The sequence below is a fragment of the Lithobates pipiens genome, unplaced genomic scaffold (genome assembly GCF_037356315.1).
Source record: "Lithobates pipiens isolate NorthernLeopardFrog02 unplaced genomic scaffold, aLitPip1_a1.2 Scaffold_28, whole genome shotgun sequence".
NCBI lineage: Eukaryota > Metazoa > Chordata > Amphibia > Anura > Ranidae > Lithobates > Lithobates pipiens.
Window position 1 is genome coordinate 187,327,125 of NW_027507789.1, and position 26,556 is coordinate 187,353,680.

Sequence of the window (26,556 nt, forward strand, 5' to 3'; positions counted from 1 at the left end):
TGGCCGGCCCTGAGGCCAGGAATAAAAATTCCTCTGGTCCTGGCCAAAAGGCCCAGCCCAAGAGGCAGGTGCTGAAAAAAGTGTGATGATGCAGTGACCAAGGTGCCAGTAAATCTCAACGTGCCCCTACCCACAGTGAGTAATTACGGCCCCCCTGGAGTGGCAGCACATGCACCACAGGCTTTTAGGACCCGGCCTTCGACCAGACCCAGTACCTCTCCATCCCCATCAGGCGGTGACCATTCCGGCTTTCTCTAGAGGAGACCTATTAATAGCCCTCAGTTCGTCGAGCAGTCTGGTTTCGGCTCCCCCCGATACTAACCGTCCAGGTTGCCATTACACCAAGTGGATTTACATAGCCACCCCCAACCCACCGCTGTAGGCTAGGGAACAGGTACTACACTTTATCTTAGCCAAAAGGCTGAGATGGTTGGTACTAGTGCTTCAACAATTCAAGTAAAAAAAATAAAATTGAAAAATATTAATCATTCTCATTTAAAGTCTACCCTCCTATGAACACCTATAAAGCAGATCCGTGTGACCTGGTAATTAACATGCACAACTCAAATAACATTCAGTGTAGACAAAGCTATAACAACAGTGCTCCAGGTTGGCTTACATCCTCAAACCCCAATCTATACAGTAGGTGTATGTACGGTTCACCTCCTGAAAGCAATTCAAATGCAAGTGGATCACTGCGCCTTGATACAGTAGAAAATTGGATACTTTATTCAATCTTGTAGATAAAAACATCATGGCAAACCTACAAGGAACAGGCTGGTGAAACATGAAACGTGTAAAACGCATTAATCAGCCTTTTCCTTGGATGTGTGCCATGTTGTTTTATCTTTACAAGATAGAAAAAGTATCTGACTTTATACTACATCTGTGTGCGGTGATCCACTCAAATTCAAATAAAATTGAAGTGGCTTCACACTGTATGGATACAAAAATATCTTTGTAATTCTTCAGCCTTCCATCAAAAACATGACATGAGAAATGGCTCAGGCTCCATTGATTGCTTTCAAATTAAAATTATGTTGCAACTTGCACACAGAAAAATATTCTCAGTTTTCTCTGAGAACATTGGGCATGTGGGACTTCAGCAAGACAGTGGTTGCTCACGGTGCATACCAGGTTCATCCCGGTTCCAGTGGGTATAAGTCACTTCATCACCATTGTACCAATTGAATACTCCAGTGCGGTTCAGATCCTGAAGTGCTGTCCAGTAATAGTTTCCGTCTGATCCATACAGAAGACTATTAACAAATGCTTGCTCAAACCTGCATGAGACACAGCAAAAGAATAAATATCAGCAGGAATAGAGTAAACTCAAAAAATATTAAAAACCTAAAATGTGTAGCAAATCCTTTCTGTCGAATAACAAATATTCATGACCAAATCCACAAATGCTCAGTGCTAATTTTTCATGGAACTTTGCCAACTGTTCATAGCATAAGTGATTTAGCATCAGGTGTTTGTCACTAGTTTAGGTCTGTAGATTAGCTGCAAATTTGCTCCATTTGGGACAAGCAGAACAGAGGCTCATTTAAAGTGAATATTTTTCCCATTTAGGGCAAAGCAATAAGTTCACTAAATTCCCAGCAAATATTCATCTTCCTTTTCTTCTCCACTACTCCATTCATCCGCCAAACGCAATGAAAGAAGGCACTGTATGTTACAGCACTGAACCAATCACATATACCAATGCTATCCCATGAGAAAAAACTGAATCACATGCTCTTCTATACTTGGTAAAACCTGGATAATTTTAGCCATTGAATGGTGCAACCTATTATTTTGCCTTATATTAGGACTGGGGATGAGCCGAACACCCCTGCCCGGTTCGGTTCACTCCAGAACTTGCAAACAGACAAAAAATTTGTGCGATCATGGGAACATCATTAAAGTCTATGGGACACGAACATGAAAAATCAAAAGTGCTAATTTTAAAGGCTTATATGCAAGTTATTGCCATAAGAAGTGTTTGGGGACCCGGATACTGCCCCAGGGGAGATGTATCAATGCAAAAAAGTTTTTAAAACGGCTTTTTTTTCAGGAGCAGTGATTGTAAGAATGCTTAAATTGAAACAATAAAAATCAAATATTCCTTTAAATATCGTGCCTGGGGGGTCCCCTTAGTCTGCCTGTAACGTAGCGCTTTTTTCACCATGTTTAGAAAAGTACTGTTATTACTATTACTATTATTACTATTATACACTGTGTACACCGCCTGCACTGTATTAGAAACTGTACACCGCCAAATGCACTGTATATATAGGCTACGCTGAATGCAGAGTGTATATATATATATATATATATATATATATATATACTAGTCTGACTGTTTATATCTGTTTATATATATCAAATACACTGCAACTAACTAACCTGCCTGCCTAATCTAGCTTAATCTCTCTATCTCCGTCCACTGTAACACACTGTCACTGTGTAAGCAGCCTTATATAGTGTGGGGCGTGGACTTAGTCCCCCTGAACCAATTACGGCCCTCGCTGAGGAGAGTGCTGTGATGCAGGTCAGGTGTATGCTTTGGCTAATCATCATACAGCAATGCACTGCGGTCTTGTAGTGCATTATGGGGCCTGCAAATTTGCTGCGAATGCCCCATAAAATTTGCTGTTTGGCAAACGGGCGAACACCCGATGTTCGAGTTGAACAGAACTTGAAGCTCATTGCTAATTAGGACCTGTACAGTCAAAGCATGAAGGGCAGGGCCACTGATAAAGCAGTACAACTGGTCCTGTTGTACTAGGCCCAGGCCTTATCAGCTAAACAGGGGGGCCTGGGGCAGCTTTATTGTTAATTTCTGCCAAAATGAATACATTTTTTTTATTAGACTACACCTCCACTTGCTTACCAGGACTTAAATTACATTTCCCTTGGCCCCCATCACGTCAACAGAGGGGTCCAGCAGGTGGGAGCAGAGGAGGGAGGTTTTTTTTTCAGTGTGAGCTTATAAAGTCAGTGCCGCTGTTCCACTGCACCTCGGGGGGGGGGGGGGGGTTAGAGGCGGTGTTGGGGGGGCCCATCAGGAAGGATGTACAAGGGACCCATGATTTCTAACAGCAGCCCTGATGGAGGGTGTCATTGTTGACTTATGAAAATGCTAGCTGAGAATGCTAGACTGCTAGACTTAAGCCACAGACAGCCAGGCAACTTGCATTTACTAAAGGAGGTTAGATATGGCATACTCCCTTATCCCTCTTAGTACAAGGTTAGTATGGGATTCTAAAAAACCTTAGCGTCACTACATGCTTTAATTACTATTGAAATTGAACAGATGGAAAAGTGAAGCAAGCATTCATAAGTTGATATCTGCTCTTTAGGATACCTACCTGTTCTTCACAGTGACCAGTCTAGAGCTGCGGCTAGAGCAAGACTTGATTGCTTCATTGTACGTCACTTGTTCATCACTCAACCAGTAGCAAGCAGGACTGTGCCAACTCCAGCCCTAGAGAGATTAGAAATATTGTTCAAACTATACTGTATATAGTGCTGCCAAAGTAAAATAGGAGAATTAGCCACTTTTTTGCAGGTGGTGATGATAAATGGGGAGTACGCGGAATGGTCTAGTGTGCAAAGTGGGTCCCTCTGGGATCTGTGCTGGGACCAATCCTGTTTAAATTATTCATGAACGATCTAGAGGATGAGATAAAGGGCTCAATCTCAGTATTTGCGGCTGATACAAAGATAAGCAGGGCAATAACTTCTCCGCAGGAAGTGCAAACCTTGCAAAAATACCTAAACAAAATAATGGGGTGGGCAACTACATGACAAATTAAGTTTAATGTTGAAAAATGTAAGGTAATGCATTTGGGAGTCAAAAATACAAATGCAAGTTACTGGCTGGGTGGAGAGCCTCTGGGGGAAGCTCAGATTGAAAAGGACCTAGTAAATGACAGGCTCAGAAAGCAAAGCCAACAAAATATTAGCATGTATTAATAGGGGGATTCACTCCAGAGATAAAACAATAACTCTCCCACGCTTCAAGACTCTGGTCTGGCCGCATCTTGAGTATGCCATCCAGTTCTGGGCACCAGTCCTCAGGAAGGATGTGCTGGAACTGGAGAGAATCCAGAGAAGGGCAACAAAGAAAATTAATTAGTTATGAGGAAATATTACAAGCACTGAACTTATTCTCTCTGGAGATGAGAAGCTTGACAGGGGATATGATATCAATGTACAAATACCGTACTGGTGACCCTAGCATAGGGAAAAAACTATTCAGTGAAAGGGAATTTAAAAAAACACACGGCCATTCACTAAAGCTGTAAGAAAAGCAGTTTAAACTTAAACTGCGTAGAGGGTTCTTTACTGTCAGAGCGGTAAGGATGTGGAATTCTCTTTCACAAGCAGTGGTATCAGCAGGGAGCATCGATCGTTTCAAAAAACTATTACACGGGCACCTCAACGACCACAACATACAGGGATATACAATGTACTATTGATATAAACACATACACACACACATCATAAGTTGAACTGGATGGCCTGGTGTTTTTTTTCAACCTCACTAACTATGTAACTTTGTAACTATGTCTCAAGATAATAAAAACATATTGCTCTTCCAGTGCATTGTGTCCAGCCAGTGATCTCCACTAGATGGTGACAACTATCTACTTGTCACAACAGTTTGTACTAGCGGAACATTTTGCCTGTTAGGCTTGTTTTACAGTTTCCTCCACTTACACGCATCTAATAATTTCCTGTCGGATTCTGCCTTCATTTAGTTGTAGGAGCACATTGACGGAGACAAAATGCCAAGCTTCTCACGCAGAATTGATTTACTTTGTGGGTGGACCTTGGGTACTAGGTGACAGAATGATGTTTTTTTGGAGAAGATTCAACCAGGTGCGCCGCTTAGGTTATTCCTGGAGGCTAGGGAACATAGATAGCACAGAAAACATTGGAGCTGCTTCTTGCAGGAATTTTCCACTAAATTCACAGCTAACCAACTTATTCTGTACTTAGCACTTCTGAGCGCAAAGTGAGAGGTTGCCTTTCAGAGAGACAACAGTTTCTCCTTGAGGATGCCAATGTCAATACTCAAGAAGACAGGGCTGGTTGACCAGCTGAACACACTAAGACTTAAGTGTTGTGTCACAGTAAGTGTATCACTAGGCACCATGCCGATGACTATTAACATCTGCACCCACCAGAGAGACAAAAAGTCTTATTAGCGAACACACATTTCATATCCACTTGCAATCCAGATAGGTACATCCCTTAAAGAGGAAGTAAAGGCTATTAAAAAAAAAAAAGGCAACCTGCAAGGCAAAGGCATAATGAGCTAGTATGCATAGAATACTAGCTCATTAAGAATAACTTACCTGAGAACGAAGCCCCTGAAGCGGTCCTCCGTCTTAATCCCTTGTACACATGGTCGGACATTCCAACAACAAAATCCGTCAGATTTTTTCCAACGGATTTTGTCCAAAACTGGTGTTGCATACACACGGTCGGACAAAGTTGTCGGAAAATCCGTTCGTTCATGACATGATGACGTTATTTCATTACGATGGGACTACGTTCAGGCTAGTAGCCAATAGCTTTGGTCTAGGAAAATTTTTATATCCAGGTCCATGGTCGGACATTCCGACAGAAAAAGTCTGATGAAGCCCACACACGGTCAGATTATCTGACAACACGGTCCGATTGGACATTTTCCGTCAGAATGTCCGACCGTGTGTACAAGGACTAAGACTATACTGTAGTCCTCATTATGGTGCCTCTGAATGATAAGCTAGTTATTAGAGATAAAAAGATGTAATTCAACTTTGAATCTACAATGAGCTCCTACTACATACAATGTCTAGTAAACATGATGCACGGGCAAGCTAAACAGTTATTAAGGAACTACAAATCCCAGCATACCCTGCTAGTACCTTTTGGCACCCATGATTGTCCTCAGAGCTCCCTTGTGTGACTAATCCAGGTTTCTTACAGATTGACGGCAGTGTTTGGTTGCACGGACTGTCGTTCCATTTTCCCTCCTATTAAGAACAGGTTCCATTAAAAACAGACAAACCACTATAAAACAAAACATGTCTTAAGCTGTTAAAGGAATGGATGGCCTCACAAAATGGTGTAAATTAAATAGTAGCAAATACACAGTGTAACATCATCCAGATTTGAATAGAATAGAGATTTGGGAGTCTGGTCCCCAACCAAGAGCCACCAGAAGGGAGGAGCATTTTGACTATCTCGGTACAAATAGAAATTTGTTTGTATATAAAACGAGTATATAAACAGATGCAAAATTGAAACAATTTATTAATACAAAAAAGAGAAAACAATTTCTAAAATTATAGATGGTGTGGTATTTCGACTAGTTTCGCGGTTTGACCTCTTCCTTTTATTTCCTGACGAAGCAGTCAAACCGCAAAACTAGTTGAAATACCACACCATCTGTAATTTTATAAATTGTTTTCTCTTTTTTGTATTAATAAATTGTTTAAATTTTAGGTCTGTTTATATATTCGTTTATACACAAAAAAAATTATATTTGTACCGAGATAGTCCAAATGCTCCTCCCTTCTGCTGGGTCTTGGTTGGGGACCAGACTCCCAAATCTCTATGTCTTAAGCTGTAACGCCATGTTACTTGAACATCCAGTGTCCATGGACTTACATCTAAGAAGCCTGAAAAGAAAACAGACTTCTGTTCCGAGTCCTGGAATCTGGAGACATTGTAGAGCTTTGGGTGGGATAACGCCTCCATCTCTAGGTCCACATTTTACCTGGTAGCCAGACCTCATTTTTAGCTTCAACCGTTCACAGGCCTTTATATGTGTAAGCTGACTGATGCCCAGGGCTCTCTCTCACTCTCTATATTGTGGGAGCCTGCAGCTGGGTAAAAAGGCTAACCGCTAACAGAACACTAAAAAGGTACAAGAGCCTGTTTGTTTTGGGGAACCCATTATAAGGCACCCTATTAGTCGGGGACAGATCTAAGTTTATTTAGTGGCTTTAGTGGCTCAGACAAGCAGATGATTTGTTTGTTCTATAATAATATATTTTTTATAAATAGTTGAGGCAAATTGTATAAATGTATGTTGTTTATCTAATATATGGTGACTGGCAAAACAAATTGTTATTAAAAATAACAACTTTAAATATTTAGTCCTCTCAGAATTTTAATTTGGTAGCAAAGTTTTTGGTAGATTCTGGAAGTAAACCAGTTAACAGTTGCATTTATCTCTTGGAGCCTTATTGGTGATGAGATCTCTGCAATGGTGAGATTCTGGGTCTGCGCCCCTGCTGTGCCCATTTCGAGGGGCTCCCACTCTGCTAGACATTTAATTTATTTTACATTGTGAAAGGACTGTAAAAGGAGAAGCTGGAACACACAAAGGTGGATGAGAAGACCCAAATCTCCCAGGATATATGGCAGGAATCCCTTGAGTACCATCGAGAGAAGTGGAGTGACCCTGCAATGTGGAGAAAGGCACCGAACCCCTGTCATAAGGGGTCAATTGGAGCTGGTAAGCAGTTTCTACAATTGGTGGTGGATTCTCTGTGATTTAAAATTCTATTGGTAATGGATGATGGACACTATCATGGAAACATTCCCTTTAAGTGTGGACTTTCTTTGAATTAACTCATTTGGTCACATGTATGGACTTTTATAAAATTAGCGCAATTTTATTATTTTTCTTATGTTGATTGAGATTGTGTTGCACAAAATTGCTGCTTAAGTTTTGTTTTTAGGGACAGATGTTATTTAGTGCAGTTTTTCACTTTTTACATATGGCAGGGACACCTTACCATTGGATTATCAACAACATGTTAAAAGCCAGGAGCTTCTTACAAGCCATATCACGTTTTGGTATTCTGATCCTTTGGGAACTTGGGGCCAAAAAGCATGCATGTATGAGAGGAGCTATTATAATTCTCGCTGTCAGTTTGACTGACAGTGAGCTGCTACTGTTGATTGTGGATTGGTCTAAACCAGTCAGTCTCAACCAGAATTCTGTAGAATTCTAGGACTCATGAAGCATTGTCTAGCGGTTCCTTGAGCTGTGAATTCCCATCTGATGGTGCTGCATAGTTCCTGGTCCAATGCTACTTGGCAGAGCCAGCGGCATGATTGCAAGGGTGTCATTCTGGCCCCCTTGTAAAGGGTATTTTTTCCACTTACCACCACCAATGGAAGGGGCCTTTTCCAAATGACGCCACAATGGACTGATCTTACCAGGGGGTCCCTTAGACCTGAAAATTATTTTAAGTTTTCCTCTGCGGTGCAAAGGCTAAGAAAAGCTGATCTAATCAGAGATAAAAGCTGATATCTTATGACTCACCGGTCCCCAGATAGTCACACAATCCTCCATGCTGTCCCTAAAGTTGTTGGGTTCAAAAGGATGCCAAGACGTAAAGGTAACTGCACTCCCATCTGACCATTCAAAGCTCATCTGATGCTTGATGTCATTCAGCCCAATCCACAGCTCTTCCACATCTGGAGAAATATAAACAAAATTCTTCATAGACTTCGATTTGAGAAAAATCTATATCAAGTCAAATGTTCACATGTTTAAACTTAGTGGCTGCCAGAGAAAGAAGCTGTACACCACAGAGCCATGTGATAGAAGGCTGCTGTCCTGCCCAGAAGCACTGTCAACAGCCTGCGGAATCTGTCTGGAATGGGTTGTAAAAAACTCAAACTAATGGCAAGCTAAGTGGACACAATTGCAATGCTCCCCAGAAAGCAACAGTGGTCCATTGAGTCGTTTTACTTGTGCTGTGGAGTTGATTGTTCTCAAAGAACACGTGTGACAGACATAGAAAGAAAGGGCCTTGTTTTCTATAAATTTCTAAATACGGTGCCTACGTCAGCATTAAAGCAACCCCGATCTTCAATTATTTGTACCCAAAGACATGAGATGACAGCCTTCTGGAGTGCATCCTGTAATAAATGCTTATTTGTAAACTAAAAAAAGTTTATACAAACTATTACAAATAAAAAATAAAGTTGTTTATAAACTCGCAAACTTAAATAATTGAATAAAATTGATAAAAAATACGTTTTCCAAGACTAGGGATTTTTCTATTTAATGTGTTATTAAAGCGGTATTAAACCCAAAACCAAAAATATAATACATTGCAGCTTACCAATCCTTAAATGCAGTGGCTGCATTAGCTTTCTTTTTTTTATTTATTTTTTACACATTTTTCCCTCTGTTTTACCTTGGTGATCTGGCAAGTAACACAATTCCTGTTTTAGAGTCCCTCCACTCTGGATGAAAGAGAATGGGGGCAGATTTTGACAGCAGCATTGTCAGTCTGGGGGGAGGGGAGTATTAAATGTACTAGCAAATTAAAGCCACATTCCAGCCAAAACGTTATAAGTAGATACAGCGAACTGTTTTTTTCCTTTTGGGATACAGATTTTACATATATAAATAAGAACTGATCATTGTAAGCACCTCTACCAGTGTTACAGTGCCTTGAAAAAGTATTCACTCCCCTTGCAATTTTCCACATTTTGTCATGTTACAATCAAAGATTTAAATGTATTTTATTGGGATTTTATGTGATAGACCAACAAAAAGTGGCACATATTTGTGTGGAAGGAAAATGATAAATGATTTTCCAATTTTTTTTACAAATAAATATGTGAAAAGTGTGGCGTGCATTTTGTATTGAGCCACCCGAGGTAATACTTTGTAGAAGTGTTAATTTTTCGCCACACATATCGTTTTGCTTTTAGGCCAAAAAGTTCAATTTTGGTCTCATCTAACCAGAGCACCTTCTTCCACATGTTTGCTGTGTCCCCCACATGGCTTCTCGCAAACTGTAAACAGGACTTCTTATGGCTTTCTTTCAACAATAGCTTTCTTCTTACCACTCTTCCATAAAGGCCAGGTTTGTGGAGTACATGACTAATTGTTGTCCTGTGGACAGATTCTCCCACCTGAGCTCTGAAACTCTTCAGCTCCTCCAGAGTTACTTCTTGGCTGCTTCTCCAGAGCCCCAACAAGGCATTAGCTCTCCTTGCCCAGCCTGTCAGTTTAGGTGGATGGCCATGTCTTGGTAGTTTTGCACTTGTGCCATACTCTTTAAATTTTCGAATGATGGATTGAACAGTGCTCCGTGAGATGTTCAAAGCTTGGGATATTTTTTTTTATAACTTAACCCTGCTTTAAGCTTCTCCACAACTTTATTCCTGACCTGTGTGGTGTGTTCCTTGGCCTTCATGATGCTGTTTGTTTACTAAGGTTCTCTAACAAACCTTTGAGGGCTTCACAGGACAGCTGTATTTATACTGTGATTAAATTACACACAGGTGGACTATATTTACTAATTAGGTGACTTCTAAAGGCAATTAGTTCCATTAGATTTTAGTTAGGGTTATCGGAGTAAATGGGGCTGAATACAAATACACGTCACACTTTTCACATATGCATTTGTAAAATATTTGGGAAACCATTTATCATTTTCCTTCCACTTCACAATTATTTGACACTTTGTGTTGGTCTATTACATAAAATCCCAATAAAATAAATGTACGTTTTTGGTTGTAACAAGACAAAATGTGAAAAATTGGGATATGAATACTTTTTCAAGGCACTGTAAATGGTTTGTTCCATCCCTGTAATCTCATACATCTGGAAGAAAGTATATTCTTTTGAACAACAGCAGACTTACTGGCTGAATCACCAAATGCAAATAGAATAAAAAAAGCCTGAAAAAGAAAATGAATGCAGCCATCACATCTAAGAACTGGTAAGCTGCAATATAACACGTTTGCTTTTGAGTTTAATACTGTTTAAAGAAAACTTTTCATCGTTAAAAAATGACCATAAATTGTATATAATAACTTTCCAAAAAGTATAAACTTTTATATAGGCAGCATAATGCTTTATGAAAAGATTTCTCTACGCCTCCAGGCTGGCCGCTCTGTCAAAAATGCAATAGAATGCAGAGTCAGCAGTGCACTTCTCCAATGCAAAGAACAGATGACTGAAAGAGCCCCAACAAGGTCAAAGCTACAGTCAGGCCAGACTGTGTTCAGCAATTTACAAAATTGATTACACAGGAACCAAACTGGCCTTGTTTACAGCCATGTTCTAAAGGGAATTGAAAATCTTTTTCATATGTGAATGTGCTCTTCCTATGTGCAATAAATGTATTAATACCTGGGAAAACAAAAGGAAAAGTTTGCTTCTACGTAAAGTAAAGTTTGTGTTTAAATATCGATATGATCAATATGGAGACCGCTCTATTAGTCAGGTCCATATGTTGTGTATATCTATCTATCTATCTATCTATCTATCTATCTATCTATCTATCTATCTATCTATAATCTATATAGTTAGCTCAGTGGTAGATGCATTTTTTAGTCCACATCAGTCCACATCAGTCTGAAACTCAATTTTACGGGCACGGCAGCCAACTTAAAAAAAAGCAAAAATACCATGCCCCCTGGCTCTCTTGTCAGCAGCACCTCTGTTGTCTTTGGTCTCTCAGAGCACTGGCTATTCAAGCTCTCTCAGCCTTGGTTGCGGCACCTTGTTTTATGGGCCCACTCTTGGCATCCTGTTAGGCTCCGTTCACATCTAGGCGTTTCTATTTTACAGGCGTTTTTCTGTTTTTTTTCTGGCGTTTTGCAGTTTTTTGCACAGGCATTTTGAAGTTGACAAGTCACCAAAGAAAAGCAGTAAAACGCCTGTAATTTGCCAAAAAAAGAAGCTCATGTACTTTTTTGAGCGACAGGCGTTTTGCTTAAGGCAACAAAACGCTCAGATGTGAATGGGGCCATTCAAATTAATGAGATTTTTCATGTTGGGCATTTTTAGAGCTGAGACTTAGAGCAGAAAATCGCCCAAAAATGTCTAGATGTGAACAGAGCCTTAAGGTTTTCCAGCCCCTCGCTTGCTCTCTCTAGAGACTTCCAGTTTCCCTTCAGTCCCTTGGACCCGCTACCCGCCTCAGCTTTCTTGGCCTTCCAGACCCACATAGCTGAGAAATGAATCCTCACTCACAAAGGATGCAGTCTTCAGCAGGAACTCCAAGCTCTGCTGACACATTGGTTCAGAAGTTTCATTAGATGTCATGCCATCAAATGTAAGAATACATAAAAACACATTTGACCCAAGGTGCTTTCGGCTCCTTGTCAACCTTTGCTGCTACACTTGTGGCTAAGGATGATTCCTGTCATACAGCACTAACCTTGTTTAATCTGCTTGCTAATATATTCTAGCTCCAGTAGGCTATGAACACTGGCTAGGTTCCCCTCACTCCGCACACATGCCTTCCTAGCCTCCTGCCAGCTCCTCTTCTCATTGTTTAGGCGGTAGCAGTTAGTGCCATAACTCTGCCATCCAGGATCACACTGCACAACAACATCTGGTTCAATGGGTTCTGTTGGGAACACAAGGCAAGACATTAGAAGAGGTTTGATAAAATCATCTGCTTGAAGCCAAAAATGTACTTAAGAAATTTTGGACAGTCACACCTCTAGCTTGGGTTGCATATCATATACACACAACCATTAATGCGTAAACTTAGTTAATTATGGCTCATAAGTTTAAAAATGCCCTTGCATTTTTTTGATCAACGTATCTCATTATTTATTACTAACCGACCAGGATCGGCAAGGACAAGCCAACATGGAAAGAGATTTTGCAGGTTTAAAGAATCTTTAAAGCACAGCATAGTGAAACCAGAAAGGACTGTTCCAACCCTATAATACAAATTAATAAAATGTAGTACTGTAAATGTAAAGAATTAAAAGTAGTAAAATTGGAAATGGTGCTTCACCACTATTTCCTACGTCATTAGTTAAAGACTAAGGGCTATGACATACTGTCATAGCAAACCCACAGGGAGAAGAGGCAACCTTTACTCTGTTTTCCCTGGTGAGAAACCTTTCTTTCCAGAAAGCGTAGATCTGGACAAAAATCCAGTGAGCTCCAAACTTGACCTAAGTTGGCAACACAATGCCCTTGCTGTACTGGAATTCCAAGCAGTGTTGTCTGCCCTCCCTGTGTTGTTTGCTAGAGTACAAAACACCGCCCCTTTGTGTTATGGAGATGAGGAGATGGAAAGGTGTTTTGTAATTGCAAATTTGCAACTGTGTTACAGACTCACCTACAGAAGGAAGACTTCTCTTGGAGCTTTTCTTACATACATAGGGTAGGGCATTATAGCAGTTACGGTTCTGCCAGGCACCCAAGGTCTCTGTCCGAATAACTGCACAATTTTCTTCTTCTGAATTGCTGGGCTGATCTAGGATACAAGGAAAAAGAAAAAGGAAAAGTGATGAGCAGAGAAAAAATAGATGAAAACAGGTGAAGTATACCAGTAGTAATATTGGTAAACTGGAAAACTGGACAAGGACCTAGGGAAACATCATTCATGAACAAAATACCAAAACTAGTTTATGATCCATATATTTTTTTTCTTTTCATTCAATTCTTTTTATTTTCTTTACTTGCTCTCTTATCAGTTTCCATCAAATTAACAGAGAAGGAGTTTAGAAGGTGAAAGTTAGATATAGAAGAGCACTTACCATTCACCATTGTGTTCATTTTTTAGTGCTATAATCCAGGAAGAGGTGTCTTTTAGCCATAGGCATATTTTATTCTGGTGAGGTTTATCTTTGTTTCCGTTGCTTTAGATCTCTTTAATCTCCTTTCTGACAGTGGAGATATACCGTATATACTCGAGTATAAGCCGAGATTTTCAGCCTCTTTTTTGAGGCTGAAAGTGCCCCCCTCGGCTTATACTCGAGTCATCGCTGTCTGCCCGCTCGATCAGCGTGTCGAGCAGACAGACAGCGGCCATTCTATTCAAAAGCCGCGCCTCCGGCTCCGCCTTCGCCTGTGATAGGCGGAACACTGAATTTCCCAGCAGCCTGTGTTCCGCCTATCACGGACGTCGTATCATCCTCGTACTACGGACGAGGATGATACGACGTCTGTGATAGGCGGAACACAGGCTGCTGGGAAATTCAGTGTTCCGCCTATCACAGGCGAAGGCGGCGGCGCAGCTTTTGAACTTACAATGGCCGCCGACGAAGAGGGCACGGGACGGCACGGCACGGGACGGGACGGGACGGGGGCAAGGCAAGGCACGACACGGGACGGATGCAAGGAGGCAAGGCACGGCACGGGACGGAGGCAAGGAGGCAAGGCACGGGACGGAGGCTCGGGACAAAGGTAGGCTGGACACACACACACACACACACACACACACACACACACACACACACACACACACACACACACGGATGGAGACACACACAGGGATTGATGGATGGATGGATGGAGACACACACACACAGGGATGGATGGATGGATGGATGGAGACACACACACACAGGGATGGATGGATGGATGGATGGAGACACACACACACAGGGATGGATGGATGGATGGACACACACACACACAGGGATGGATGGACGGACACACAGGGATGGACGGACACACAGGGATGGACGGACACACAGGGATGGACGGACACACAGGGATGGACGGACACACACACAGGGATGGACAGGCATGTCTCACCCTCGGCTTATACACGAGTCAATAAGTTTGCCAGTTTTTTTGGGGGTAAATTGGGGGCCTCGGCTTATATTCGGGTCGGCCTATACTCGAGTATATACGGTATATACTATATGCTGACCATCATTTTACATATTATACTGTATGTCATGTGACTCTTTCATAGTGCCACATCTGCCTGTGGGCCGGGCCAGGAATTGGGTACACAGAATTGAGGAACAGTACACAGAATCCAGGAAAGGGTTAACTGATTCTTCTATTGTTGGGTTGTAAGTGAACAGTCAACAAGCCAAAAGTAATCTGCAAGCACTAGCATTAGTACAATGTCTATAGTAACGGCACTTGCGTAAACAGTTCCAAATTCTCTTGAACTAGAACTCAGTAACACTGTCGATACAAGTACAAATACAGTAATGTTGGCGGCCCACAGTATCACTCAGTACTGTATATGTCTCACACAGCTAGCCTACATTACCGGGCGCTGCATCTGTAACAGGAGTGGCTGTCTGGTGAGGTGGCGACGCAAGCAAGTTTTGTAGAGACTTGGAATCCCTAAGTATCAAGTCTTCCTGACTAAAGACAGCAGAGATCACAGTGGTGTCCCTAACCTTTCCCTCCTCAAGCAGGAACTTCCCCCCGAGGTTAGGGCAGGCCTTAGATGATACGATTTTCTTTCCGGAAACCCTTGGAACTGCTCGATTCTCCCATTAACACAGTCAGTGTTCATGGGGGAATCCCTCATGCAGAGCTATTGTGTTCTCCTGGTGGGGAGTATCAGTCCCTGCTGGGACAACACAGTGATTATTGCTAGAGGCCATAGCTTGAACTTTGTTAGGTTTCAAGAATTTATTCCCTCATAATAAAAACTCTCAATAGAGTTTTTATTATTTTCCTTCACATGCATGGATTTCCTCCATTCCTTGATGTTTTGCCACATTTACTTACTATTAGGCTTACGGCTTTACCCAAATTTATCTTACTAAAGTGGAAGTGAACTCCCCTATCGTTTTCAGCCAAGGAAGCTGCCATCTTTGCCTCTGTTTAATCTTCAACTGCTATGGTGCTGCACGTGTGATTTGTTATGACACCAGCCATTGGATGGTTTGATAGTTTGGCTGAGAGCACAGCCAATGTGCAGTTAGCATTCCTGACATGCTTTTTTTTTAACTGTTTAAATCGATGGGTTTACTTCCACTTAAGTTTGTGTTGTGTATGATTGTGGTAGAGACATTAGACTGTAAGCTCCTCTGGGACAGGGAATGATGTAAGTTGCCTGTGCACCCTCTAAGGCTCTGTTTTGTTCTCTGTAAATCAATGTAATAAATAAAAGCAATGCCAATGCATCATCTACCCTTTACATACCATTCTCCCAGTTCAGGTATTTTAATGGAGAGCCATCTGACCACTGCCAGCCACCGTTAACATTAAGATCATTTAATCCTATCCAGAGAGTGGAGCTGTATCCGGTCAGGAGCCCTACGAGGGAATGAACAGATAAAAAATAAATAATATAAGTCATACATAACTTGATCATTAAGAGCATGTAGTTCATGCTCTTAGCATGTAGACATGTTAAGAGCATGAACCACCCTAGTCTATGTCATATGATGTACTAAAAACCATTGGCAAAGTTGAATGCATCATCATATTTCAAGTCAAGTTAGTAAAATATGATTTCTGTTAGAAGTCGTGGTTTACTGCTGAGGTAACAAGCATTTTCCTACTTTTTTGGCAAAAATATTAGCAGTTTCATGCTCTCAAAAACATCACAAGTCATTGACTTTACCATTTATGTATGTCTGCTCGTGAATCTCATTGATACTGAGGAGATTGGCATCTTGCTGAAGGCAACTGGTCCAGGCCTCGCCCCAAGAGAGTGCTGATTGGAAATTAAATTGGTAGCAGCTATGGGTAAGTGGATCCTTGTCCCAGAAAGTCTCACAGTCCGCACCTGGAACATAGTATAAAAAATAAGAATGATACAGTTATAAGAAGTCTTAGTTAATTGGTTCAGCATTTTTTCTGGCAATAATGCAACAAAACAATGTGTAAGCATTGGAAGTGCTGGGTATTGATTTTTTAACTTGTTGGAAAACTTCTGCGACAGATGCAGAGACCAAATTTAGCAACTTCAGTATGCGTCTGGTAACCTGACAATATCTCTATAACTTTTTACATTGTTTTTTTTTTTTTTTTAAATAGTACAAAAAGGAAAGACATAGGAAATGTGTCCATCATTCCAGTCATTGTTCCTCTGTAAATCAACAGCAATACATAACATGAATGTATATGCTGTATACAATGTAAGGAAGTACATTAGTAGGCAAGGCATGTTCATATACAATAGCTGCAAATGGCAATGGGATAATGGAGGCTTATCCCACTACTATATAAATAATGGAGTACAAAGAGACTTATCGTCAATAGCATAACAAAGAACAGGTTTCTGAATACATAACTTCGTATGGAAAAAGCATCATGAACTCATATAAAGATCAACTAGGGTCATGGGAGCAACCAAAGGATGGCGTAGAGGCAAGTGTCAGATGGCAAGATACTTCTCCAGGGTGAGTGCAGTCAGTTGAATAATTATGTTATCTCAAAGAGTGGCCAGTGATGGTATAATGGGCACATCAATGGCCAAAGGTGATTTTAGCTCATATTGTCGAGCTCCGGGGAACAATACAACAGGCCAGACGAGATGTCGGGAAATTTCTCTAGGTTATTCTTACCAGTAAACACCCATCTCTCTGCCTCAATTACCCTATCCACTTCTTGCTTCAAGTCTTCTAGGGTAGGACAATAGGTTTGTTTCCAAAACATCAGTATAAGGCTCTTAGATGCATTTAAAAGTTGCAGAGTGATGCTATTTTTATATGACTTTAAAGAAGATGGGGTAGCATGGAATAAGTACTGCAGGGGGTAAATTGTATACAGTAGGTTTCAGCATATTTTTGTAGATCCAGAGTGATATAAACTTCCAAAATGCTTGCATTTTGGACAATGCTACCATAAGTGGCATTGATTCAATGTAAATCCAATAGCAAAAACATATTTAACATGTAAATGTCATTTCAAAAGTAATGTCCTCTTAAAGAGCTTATTCATACCATGATGCACGTAATAACATGTTACCACAATGCATGGTAAGGCACTGTAGATGTGGAGCATTCAAACATAATGTTACCCTAATGCGCATTAACAGCAAGCAGCAATCCACATATGCACATTTATATTATTTCTGCTTACTTTTTACAGGGCAGAACCCCCACTTTTCATCTTTCCCATAGTCAACAGTGGTTGCACACCAAAGATGGCCATCTTCTCGCCCTGTGCTTGTGCAGGCATAGAACCACTGGTTGTCGTACTTGAAAGGTATAGCACAAGGCCGTCCATTGGAGTTCCCTTGTATAGTGTAAATATCTGAACAGAGAATTGAAAAGAAAAAGTAATGATGGATTTAAGTACATAAAAACAATCTTCAAATACATGGATATAATCTATCATTCAAAATAGTCTGTAAAGTCCAACCACAACAGGGATTTCAGTGTTGAGAGGTCACTTGTAAGTTGATCCACCTACTTGTTTGATACCTCCATTGAAAAAGTTTCCTATAGAGAACTTTACACCCCCTCTTATAAGACCCTTAATAGACCTGTTGCTCAGCTTTACTGGTAGAATTTCTAATTATTGTTTATTTATAGGATGAAGTGTCTATCTGGACAGCATGATACCACCCTGACATAGCAGCGGCAGCAGGACTGACTGTAGACTTCTGATGGGGGATATCATGCCACTAAATTACTCAAGCCGGCTTATAATTGAATTTGTCAGAAACTGTGCAAGTATGGAAAATCAGTGCTGAGTGGACAGCTGTGAAAGCCAGCTAACCAACCAGTTTGGAAAATTCCTCTGACACCCATAATCTTGTGCGGTATAAGCATCAGTGCCAATTACATACTCTATCAGCAATGAAATGTGCTTGAATATAAATGATGCTGAAAATAATCATGTCCAATATTTTAGCACCAAAACATCTGCACTAAAAACAAATGCACCAACATCAGTAACAAATGTACCATGCAAACAAGTAGATAACATGGAACATGCAGCTATATTGTCATAGAAAATTAATGGTTTCAATAAGTTTTGTTGGTAATTGCTTTCCTGATAAGGCAAGAGTGATCATCTCAGGACATGATTGTCCTTAGAAAAGCCTCTTGGGAGATGTTTAAAATGTTGTATGCTACTCTATTCATTCTTCCAGATAAGGCATAAGTCATTTCTCCAGATACAGCAGAGGCAGATAAAGATAACCCAGTGACCCGATTACTCCTTTGTAGTCAATGCCATGGAGATCTCCCAACTTAATGGTGGTTTTGCATGAGGGGAGAACAAAAGACAAAAGGTTGGATTATTCATTACTGAAAAGTAAGATTCTCCCATGTATGGTCACCTTATTTGATTCCAGTGTTATTGCTTTGAACACCATGTATATATATATATATATATATATATATATATATATATATATATATATCAAACAGTAGATGCCATAGTAATCTTATGCCGCGTACACACATTCAGACTTTCCGGCGGACCAGAGTCCATTGGACAATTCAGTCGTGTGTGGGCTCCAGTGGACTATTTCTTCCCAAAAGTCCGCTGGACCTAGAAATAAAACTGGCTTCAAATATTTCCGACGGACTTGAGTCAGGTTGAAAAATCCGGTCGTCTATGTGCTAGTCCGACGGATGCTAGGGCAGCTATTGGCTACTGGCTATGAACTTCCTTATTCTACGTCATCACGTTCGAATCCGTCTGACTTTTGGAGTGATCGTGTGTGGCCAAGTCTGTTAATTTGAGAGTCCGGCGGACCTCAGCTGCAAAGTCCGTCGGATTGTCCACCGGACCAAATATGTTGAAAATTATGGTTGTGTGTACGCGGCATTATGCTCATATCCACAGATCATTGTTTAGCATGGTGAGTCAAATGCTCTGTTACTTTATCTATTAGGTTTTGTTAAATTATTATTTTTTTTAACTTAAAATAATAATGTGGATTAGTAAAGCCACAAACTCTATTTATAAATGTAATTGTGAGGGTTTTTTTTTTTGTTTTTTTGTTTTATATACCAGTTCTTATAAGAAATGCTAAGCAAAAGAAAACTATAGGAAGACAAAAGTAAAAATACTCACATTATACCCTGGTTTCCAGGAAGCTCCTCTAAGAAAAGGTGACATCACTGGGCCCTTTCCAGGATCCTTGGTAGCTGAGGAGCCCAAATCTCTTCTTGTAAGGTTTGGGCTTTTTAACGCTTCTTGGAGACGACCCAGTGACATCGCTCTCACCTGTAGGAAGCACCTATAAACTGGGGTGTAAGGTAACTTTTACTTCTAATTTGTATTTTTTCCTTTCATATGGGGTCATGTTTTTAAAGCAGTGAATCTGACATTCACCGAACTTTCACTACATGGAAATCTTCCAGGTGCATGTGTTTAACATGACAGTGAGTGATTCACCACCAGTGAACGTTTGTTGACATCTTAGTCTTAGTTTTAGTGGTGGGGTCTACAAAAGAAATTAACCTTGCATTTTCATGAATGGGCTGCTGTATGAAGAGGTCCACTATAAAGGTATTTGGGAGATTCTGGTATTAAACCATCCTTACCCTGAAAAACAGCAGAACAGATACTTTTGTCTGTTCCAAATATTAACCATTGCCCAGATGTTTTGGCAGGCGGCTGCTGCAATCCAGTGGCATTGGAGGTCTGTGTAAGTAATGCAGCAGTCAGCTGCTCCAGCAAAGTCTCACAGCGGCGAATAAAGTAAAAGTTCTCATCACATTGATAGGTGGAGATGACATTGGATGTGCTGTTAGAGGCAGATGGTACCAACAGGCAACTTAGAGTGCCCAAATTGAAGAGCCGGCGGCGAGACACCCAAAGCCATTGCTGCTCCGGTTTGTTGGAGTGACACGGCCTTGCTATTCGAACCGTGCCTTCTTGAGCTTCCAGACATCCTTCAACATCAGGACTGTACACCAGGAATGATTCTGGGTCTATAAAATAGAAAAATGCAAAGTCATGTTTACATTTTCTGCAGTTTTGAATGTGCCAGCAGAATAGGTAGTGAAAGGAAAAAAGCAAAATCTCAGAAAAGAGATCACAAGTGTGATGTAAAAAATAAATAACATAATCTTTGCCAGGATGATTAAAAATTAAACCAATCTGTAACATAATAAAACTCTTCCAACTGCATTAAATAAAGTCCATAAATTGTGTGTAAGGCTGGGTTCACACGGGAACCAGGGAAGGGAAGGGAAGCCAGACATCGCATGTGATTCACACCGCGTTGCTTTGCACATCACATGCGATGTCTGTGTGATGCAAATTCAGCCATAGAGTTCACATGGGCTTTGTTGCTTAACTGCAGACAAGAAATAGGAACTTTATTACAGAGAAAAGACATTTAGTTTAACTGTGGAGCAGCTACGAACTTATAAACACTGTCATCTATTTGTTGAAGAATATACCTCTATTAAATACTAATATTGATGTAGTTGTAAAATACAAATGAACATTGTATTCCAACAATATTTAAAATAATTATCACCCCTGTCAGGGAACTCACCGTACTTATGCCCGCTCCCGTATAGCAGTAGTTCCCGTTCGTTCCAGGCGCCATGCGAGGTGTCTCCGTCAGAGGCGTACGAATTCCAGGACGAACGGACGTATGCTAATCCGAACACGTGGCTGTACGCCAATCCGAACACGCGAAAACACCCGCGCAAACTGAACGGATGTACGTCTTCACGCACGGACGGCCACTTCCACCAATCCTGGCTCACTTCCCTCTATATAAACAGGGTCCTGGCCTGACACCAATGCTGGATCGTCTTCAGCTGTTCCTGTAAGACTTGATCATTGCTCCTGTGACCTTGTTCCTGAAACCTTGCTCCTGTGACCTTGCTCCTGTGATCCTTGCTCCTTTGACCCGTTCCTGATACCCACTCTTGGATTCCTGGACCACCTCTGACCTTGGCTTGGACTTTTGACTTCGGCTTGTCTCCCGATTCGGTACCTCGTTTTGCCTGCATGTTACCAGACCCCTTGCTTGTTCCTGATTTCGCACCTGTCTCCTGTCATTGTGCCGCATTGCCTGCCAGTTGCTGATCCTACCTGTTTCAGACACGTAGTGTTCCCTGCACACCTGCTGGTCTTCTGGTGCCTACCTACGTGACCAATCTACATCTCTTCTACCGTGAGGACCCAGCATCTTCAAGGCCTTCTACTTCCATCTGCAGGCACCTGCACCCTTTCGTGTCCTCACGTTCCCTGTTCCCATCTCCAGGGGCGTGGTGACCGGAACCGTGCGAGAGGCCACCCTCAGCAGTCTGACTCCGCTGTAAGGTACGTGACAGTACGATCCAGCCAGAAACATGGAGTCAGACAGGGGGGCCTCACCTCTGGACGCTTTGTGCCAACAGATCTCTGCCCTTACCCAAGCAGTTCAAGGCTTGCAAGATGGTTACCATCAACTCGAGCAGAGGGTGGAGTCATTATCTCCAAACACTACTGCCTCCCAAGGGGCTACAGCGTCTCGGTCCGCCAGTCCGGCAACTCCAGCATCCATGCCTGCAATAGTGGTGCCATCCCCGGAGCCTCGAGTTCCTATACCAGAGCGGTTTTCCGGAGATCGCAGCAAATTCCGTGCTTTTCGTAATGCATGCCAATTATACTTCCTGCTACAGCCTCGCACCTTCTCCTTGGAAAGCACAAAAGTTGGGTTCATCGTCTCCTTGCTTCTCGGGGAACCTCAGACCTGGGCCCATCGCCTCTTGGAACAGGCCAGCTCCCTGCTTGATACCACGGACTCTTTTCTGAATGAGATGGCTAAATTATACGATGATCCTCAGCGTGCCACCACTGCTGAGGCCAGTCTCCATGCTCTACGACAGGGTCGCAGACCTGTAGAGGATTACGTGACGGACTTTAGGCGGTGGAGTTCTGACACTCAATGGAACGACGCCGCCCTACGTTACCAATTCCGCATTGGACTGTCCGAACCATTAAAAGACGAATTAGCCCGCATCGAAGTTCCCAGTTCTTTGGAAGACCTCATACAGGTATCAATCCAAATTGACCGCCGTCTTAGGGAACGGAGAGCTGAAAGAGTTGGTCAGTTTCGCCCCACCTGGATGTTACCCAAGGTTCCTAATTATCCTCCTACCTCTACACCTGCTCCCATCTCCGAAGCTCCAGAACCAATGCAACTAGGATTACTTCGCTCACCATTGTCTTCAGAGGAGAAGCTACGCCGGCGTCAGAATAACCTTTGCCTCTACTGTGGGGAAACTGGTCACTATGCGAATGCATGTCCCAATAAAAATCGTAAGTTCAAAGACTCACCTCTTGTATCCAATGCATTACCTCTGACGAAATCAATTCATATAGCTGTTCCTTTTTCCTTACAGCTGCCAGGAGGAACACTACAGGTCCAAGCTATAATTGATTCGGGCGCCTGTAGTTGCTTCATTGACCATACTCTCGTTCTGCAACACAACATTCCATTGGCACTCAAGCAACGCCAACTTTCTATACGGTTAGCAGATGGATCCAACATCAGATCAGGTCCCATTACCCATGAGACTCAACCACTGCTCGCCAACATTCTATCCGGTCACCAAGAATTAATCTGCTTGGATGTCATTTCTTCACCACTCTTTCCAATCATCTTGGGAATGCCATGGTTACAAGCCCATAATCCCCAAATAAACTGGATAACCGGTGAGGTAGTGTTTCGGTCCACTTACTGCCTCCAAAATTGTGTCAGGACCTCAAACAACCTGGTTCCGGTCATTGCCTGTTCGGGTCCTACATCTGAGCTCCAGGGGTTGGTCCCAACCACATACCACAAATTCCTGGACGTGTTTGACAAAAGAAAGGCGGACACACTACCTCCTCACCGGGTCTACGATTGCCCAATCGAGTTATTGCCTGGAGCCGAAATTCCATTCGGGAGGATATTCCCTCTATCAGAACCCGAGCTCCTGGTCCTCAAAGAATACATTGATGAGAACCTCAAGAAAGGATTTATTCGACATTCATCTTCTCCAGCCGGTGCTGGAATATTTTTCGTTGAAAAAAAAGACCATTCGCTCCGCCCATGTGTGGATTATAGGGATTTAAATAAAGTAACGATTAAAAACCGCTACCCCCTTCCATTAATTCCAGAATTATTCCAGAGACTTCGATCAGCCAAAATATTCACAAAGCTGGATTTACGAGGGGCCTATAATCTAATCAGAATCCGTAAGGGGGACGAATGGAAAACGGCTTTTCGGACACGTTTTGGCCACTTTGAGTATCTGGTCATGCCATTTGGACTTTGCAACGCCCCAGCCACTTTTCAACATTTTGTTAATGACATTTTCAGGGACTTTTTGGATTTATTTGTAATTGTTTATTTGGATGATATTTTGGTATTTTCAGACTCTCTAGAAACCCATCGTGACCATGTGAAACAAGTTCTCCTGAGATTAAGGCAACATGGGCTTTACGCCAAGGCCGAGAAGTGCGAGTTCGAACGGCAGACCATTCACTTCCTGGGTCTGGTAATATCAACTGAGGGAATAGAGATGGATCCTCAAAAGGTTTCAGCCATTTTATCCTGGCCACCTCCAACTGATAAAAAAGGGGTACAACGCTTCATTGGATTCTCTAATTTTTACAGGAAGTTTATCAAAAACTTTTCCAGTGTTATTGCCCCCATCACGCAACTGACCAGCAAACAAAACCGTTTTCGATGGTCCATCGAGGCCCAAGCTGCGTTCAATAAACTAAAAGGATTATTCACATCAGCCCCAATACTCAAACACCCTGATCCTGCTCTACCTTACACTCTGGAAGTAGACGCTTCAGAAAACGCCGTAGGTGCCATTCTGTCTCAACGCCAAGGGCCTAAATCATTAATGCATCCTGTAGCGTTCTTTTCCAAAAAACTCAATACATCAGAAAGAAACTACGATGTGGGAGACCGAGAACTCCTAGCAATCAAACTGGCTTTGGAGGAATGGCGGTACCTTCTTGAGGGGGCAACACATCCAGTATTGATTTTTACAGATCATAAAAATTTGGAATATCTCAGAACAGCTAAGCGTCTCAGGCCCCGGCAGGCAAGATGGGCTCTTTTCTTTTCCCGTTTTAATTTTCACATAACCTACAGACCAGGATCCAAGAACAGTAAACCCGACGCATTGTCCCGCATGTTCTCTGAAACTGAAGCCTCATCCCCTCCAGACACTATTTTGCAAGCTGGAAACTTCCTATTAACACAAACCAGTTTTCTATCACAGGTTCGACAGTCATCCCGAGGTGCATCAATCCCTCCAGATATGAACCTTCAAGAAAAAGATGGTCTGTTTTGGCGAGGAAGCAAATTATTCATCCCTCAAAACCTTCGCGCCTCCATTTTACAGGTTTGTCATGACTATCCTCTGGCGGGTCACTTCGGGAGTCACAAAACAACAAATTTAGTTCAAAGGCATTTCTGGTGGCCAAACCTCGCGAAAGACTGCAGGAACTATGTTAGTTCTTGTTCAACCTGCCTCCGGAATAAAAACAGCAAAAATAAAGCCTGGGGATTATTGAGGCCATTACCTATCCCTGAAAGACCATGGGATAAGATCGCAATGGACTTTATTGTTGAGCTTCCCCCCTCTGAAGGATTTTCCTCTATCTTCGTGGTGGTGGATCGCTTTTCTAAAATGGCACACTTTATTCCCATGAAGGGAACCCCATCTGCAACCGAGACAGCCAGAATATTCATTAGAGAAATTGTCAGACTCCATGGAATTCCCGGTGATATTGTCTCTGATCGTGGAGTCCAATTCACGTCAAAATTCTGGAAATCATTGTGTGAAACTCTGGGTATCAAGTTAAATTTCTCTTCAGCTTACCATCCCCAAACAAACGGGCAGACCGAACGCACTAATCAAACCTTGGAACAATATTTACGTTGTTTCACTTCTTTTTCTCAGGAGGATTGGGCTTCGTTACTACCTTTAGCAGAATTCGCATTTAATAATTCTATTCATTCCGCTACTAACCAGTCACCATTTTATTCTAACTTTGGTTTTCATCCCTCTTTCCTACCAACATCCTTACCGGATTCTCCTGTACCAGCTGTCCAGGATAGGCTGAATTTCTTTGTTACCAACAATCAGGTACTTAAAGAAACCCTCTCTAAGGCTCAGGAGGACGATAAAAAATTTTTTGACAGGAAGAGAAGGGGAGAACTGGATTTAAAGATCGGTGATCGTGTATGGCTGTCAACCGCAAATCTGAAACTGGCGTGTCCCTCTAAAAAATTGGGACCCAGATATTTGGGGCCTTTTCCAATTAAGAAGAAAATTAATTCAGTAGCCTATGAACTTGAACTTCCCGGCTCATTTAAAATTCATCCTGTATTTCACACTTCTCTACTTAAGCCTGATGTACCCAATTCCTTTCCAGATCGGGAATTATGCTCTCCAGAAGCTATTTTGATAGATGGTGAGGAGGAGTTTGAGATCGAAGCCATTCTAGGTTACAGGAAGCGCCAAGGACAAAACCAATATTTGATTAAGTGGAAAGGCTTCGGCCCCGAAGAAAATTCCTGGGAACCCGAAGCGAATCTTCATGCCCAGAGGCTTATACGGGCTTTTCATCGCTCTCAAAGGTTGGTTCAAAGGGGCACCCGGAGGCTGCCCTTAAGGGGGGGGCACTGTCAGGGAACTCACCGTACTTATGCCCGCTCCCGTATAGCAGTAGTTCCCGTTCGTTCCAGGCGCCATGCGAGGTGTCTCCGTCAGAGGCGTACGAATTCCAGGACGAACGGACGTATGCTAATCCGAACACGTGGCTGTACGCCAATCCGAACACGCGAAAACACCCGCGCAAACTGAACGGATGTACGTCTTCACGCACGGACGGCCACTTCCACCAATCCTGGCTCACTTCCCTCTATATAAACAGGGTCCTGG

General features: G+C 42.1%; 1 protein-coding gene across 1 annotated transcript in view; it reads right to left on the reverse strand.

The window, feature by feature from the left end:
* Positions 1–26,556, reverse strand: part of MRC2 (mannose receptor C-type 2) — a 119,067-nt gene that overhangs the window by 52,223 nt on the left and 40,288 nt on the right. Inside the window, exons 2-11 of the mRNA XM_077460139.1 lie at positions 20,203–20,592; positions 17,780–17,953; positions 16,317–16,481; positions 15,893–16,006; positions 13,110–13,247; positions 12,189–12,380; positions 8,321–8,475; positions 5,907–6,014; positions 3,357–3,472; positions 1,135–1,283 (exon numbers count right to left, since the gene is read on the reverse strand). Coding sequence (XP_077316265.1) covers positions 1,135–1,283; positions 3,357–3,472; positions 5,907–6,014; positions 8,321–8,475; positions 12,189–12,380; positions 13,110–13,247; positions 15,893–16,006; positions 16,317–16,481; positions 17,780–17,953; positions 20,203–20,592 — 1,701 coding nt within the window. The remainder of the gene's footprint in view (positions 1–1,134; positions 1,284–3,356; positions 3,473–5,906; positions 6,015–8,320; positions 8,476–12,188; positions 12,381–13,109; positions 13,248–15,892; positions 16,007–16,316; positions 16,482–17,779; positions 17,954–20,202; positions 20,593–26,556) is intronic.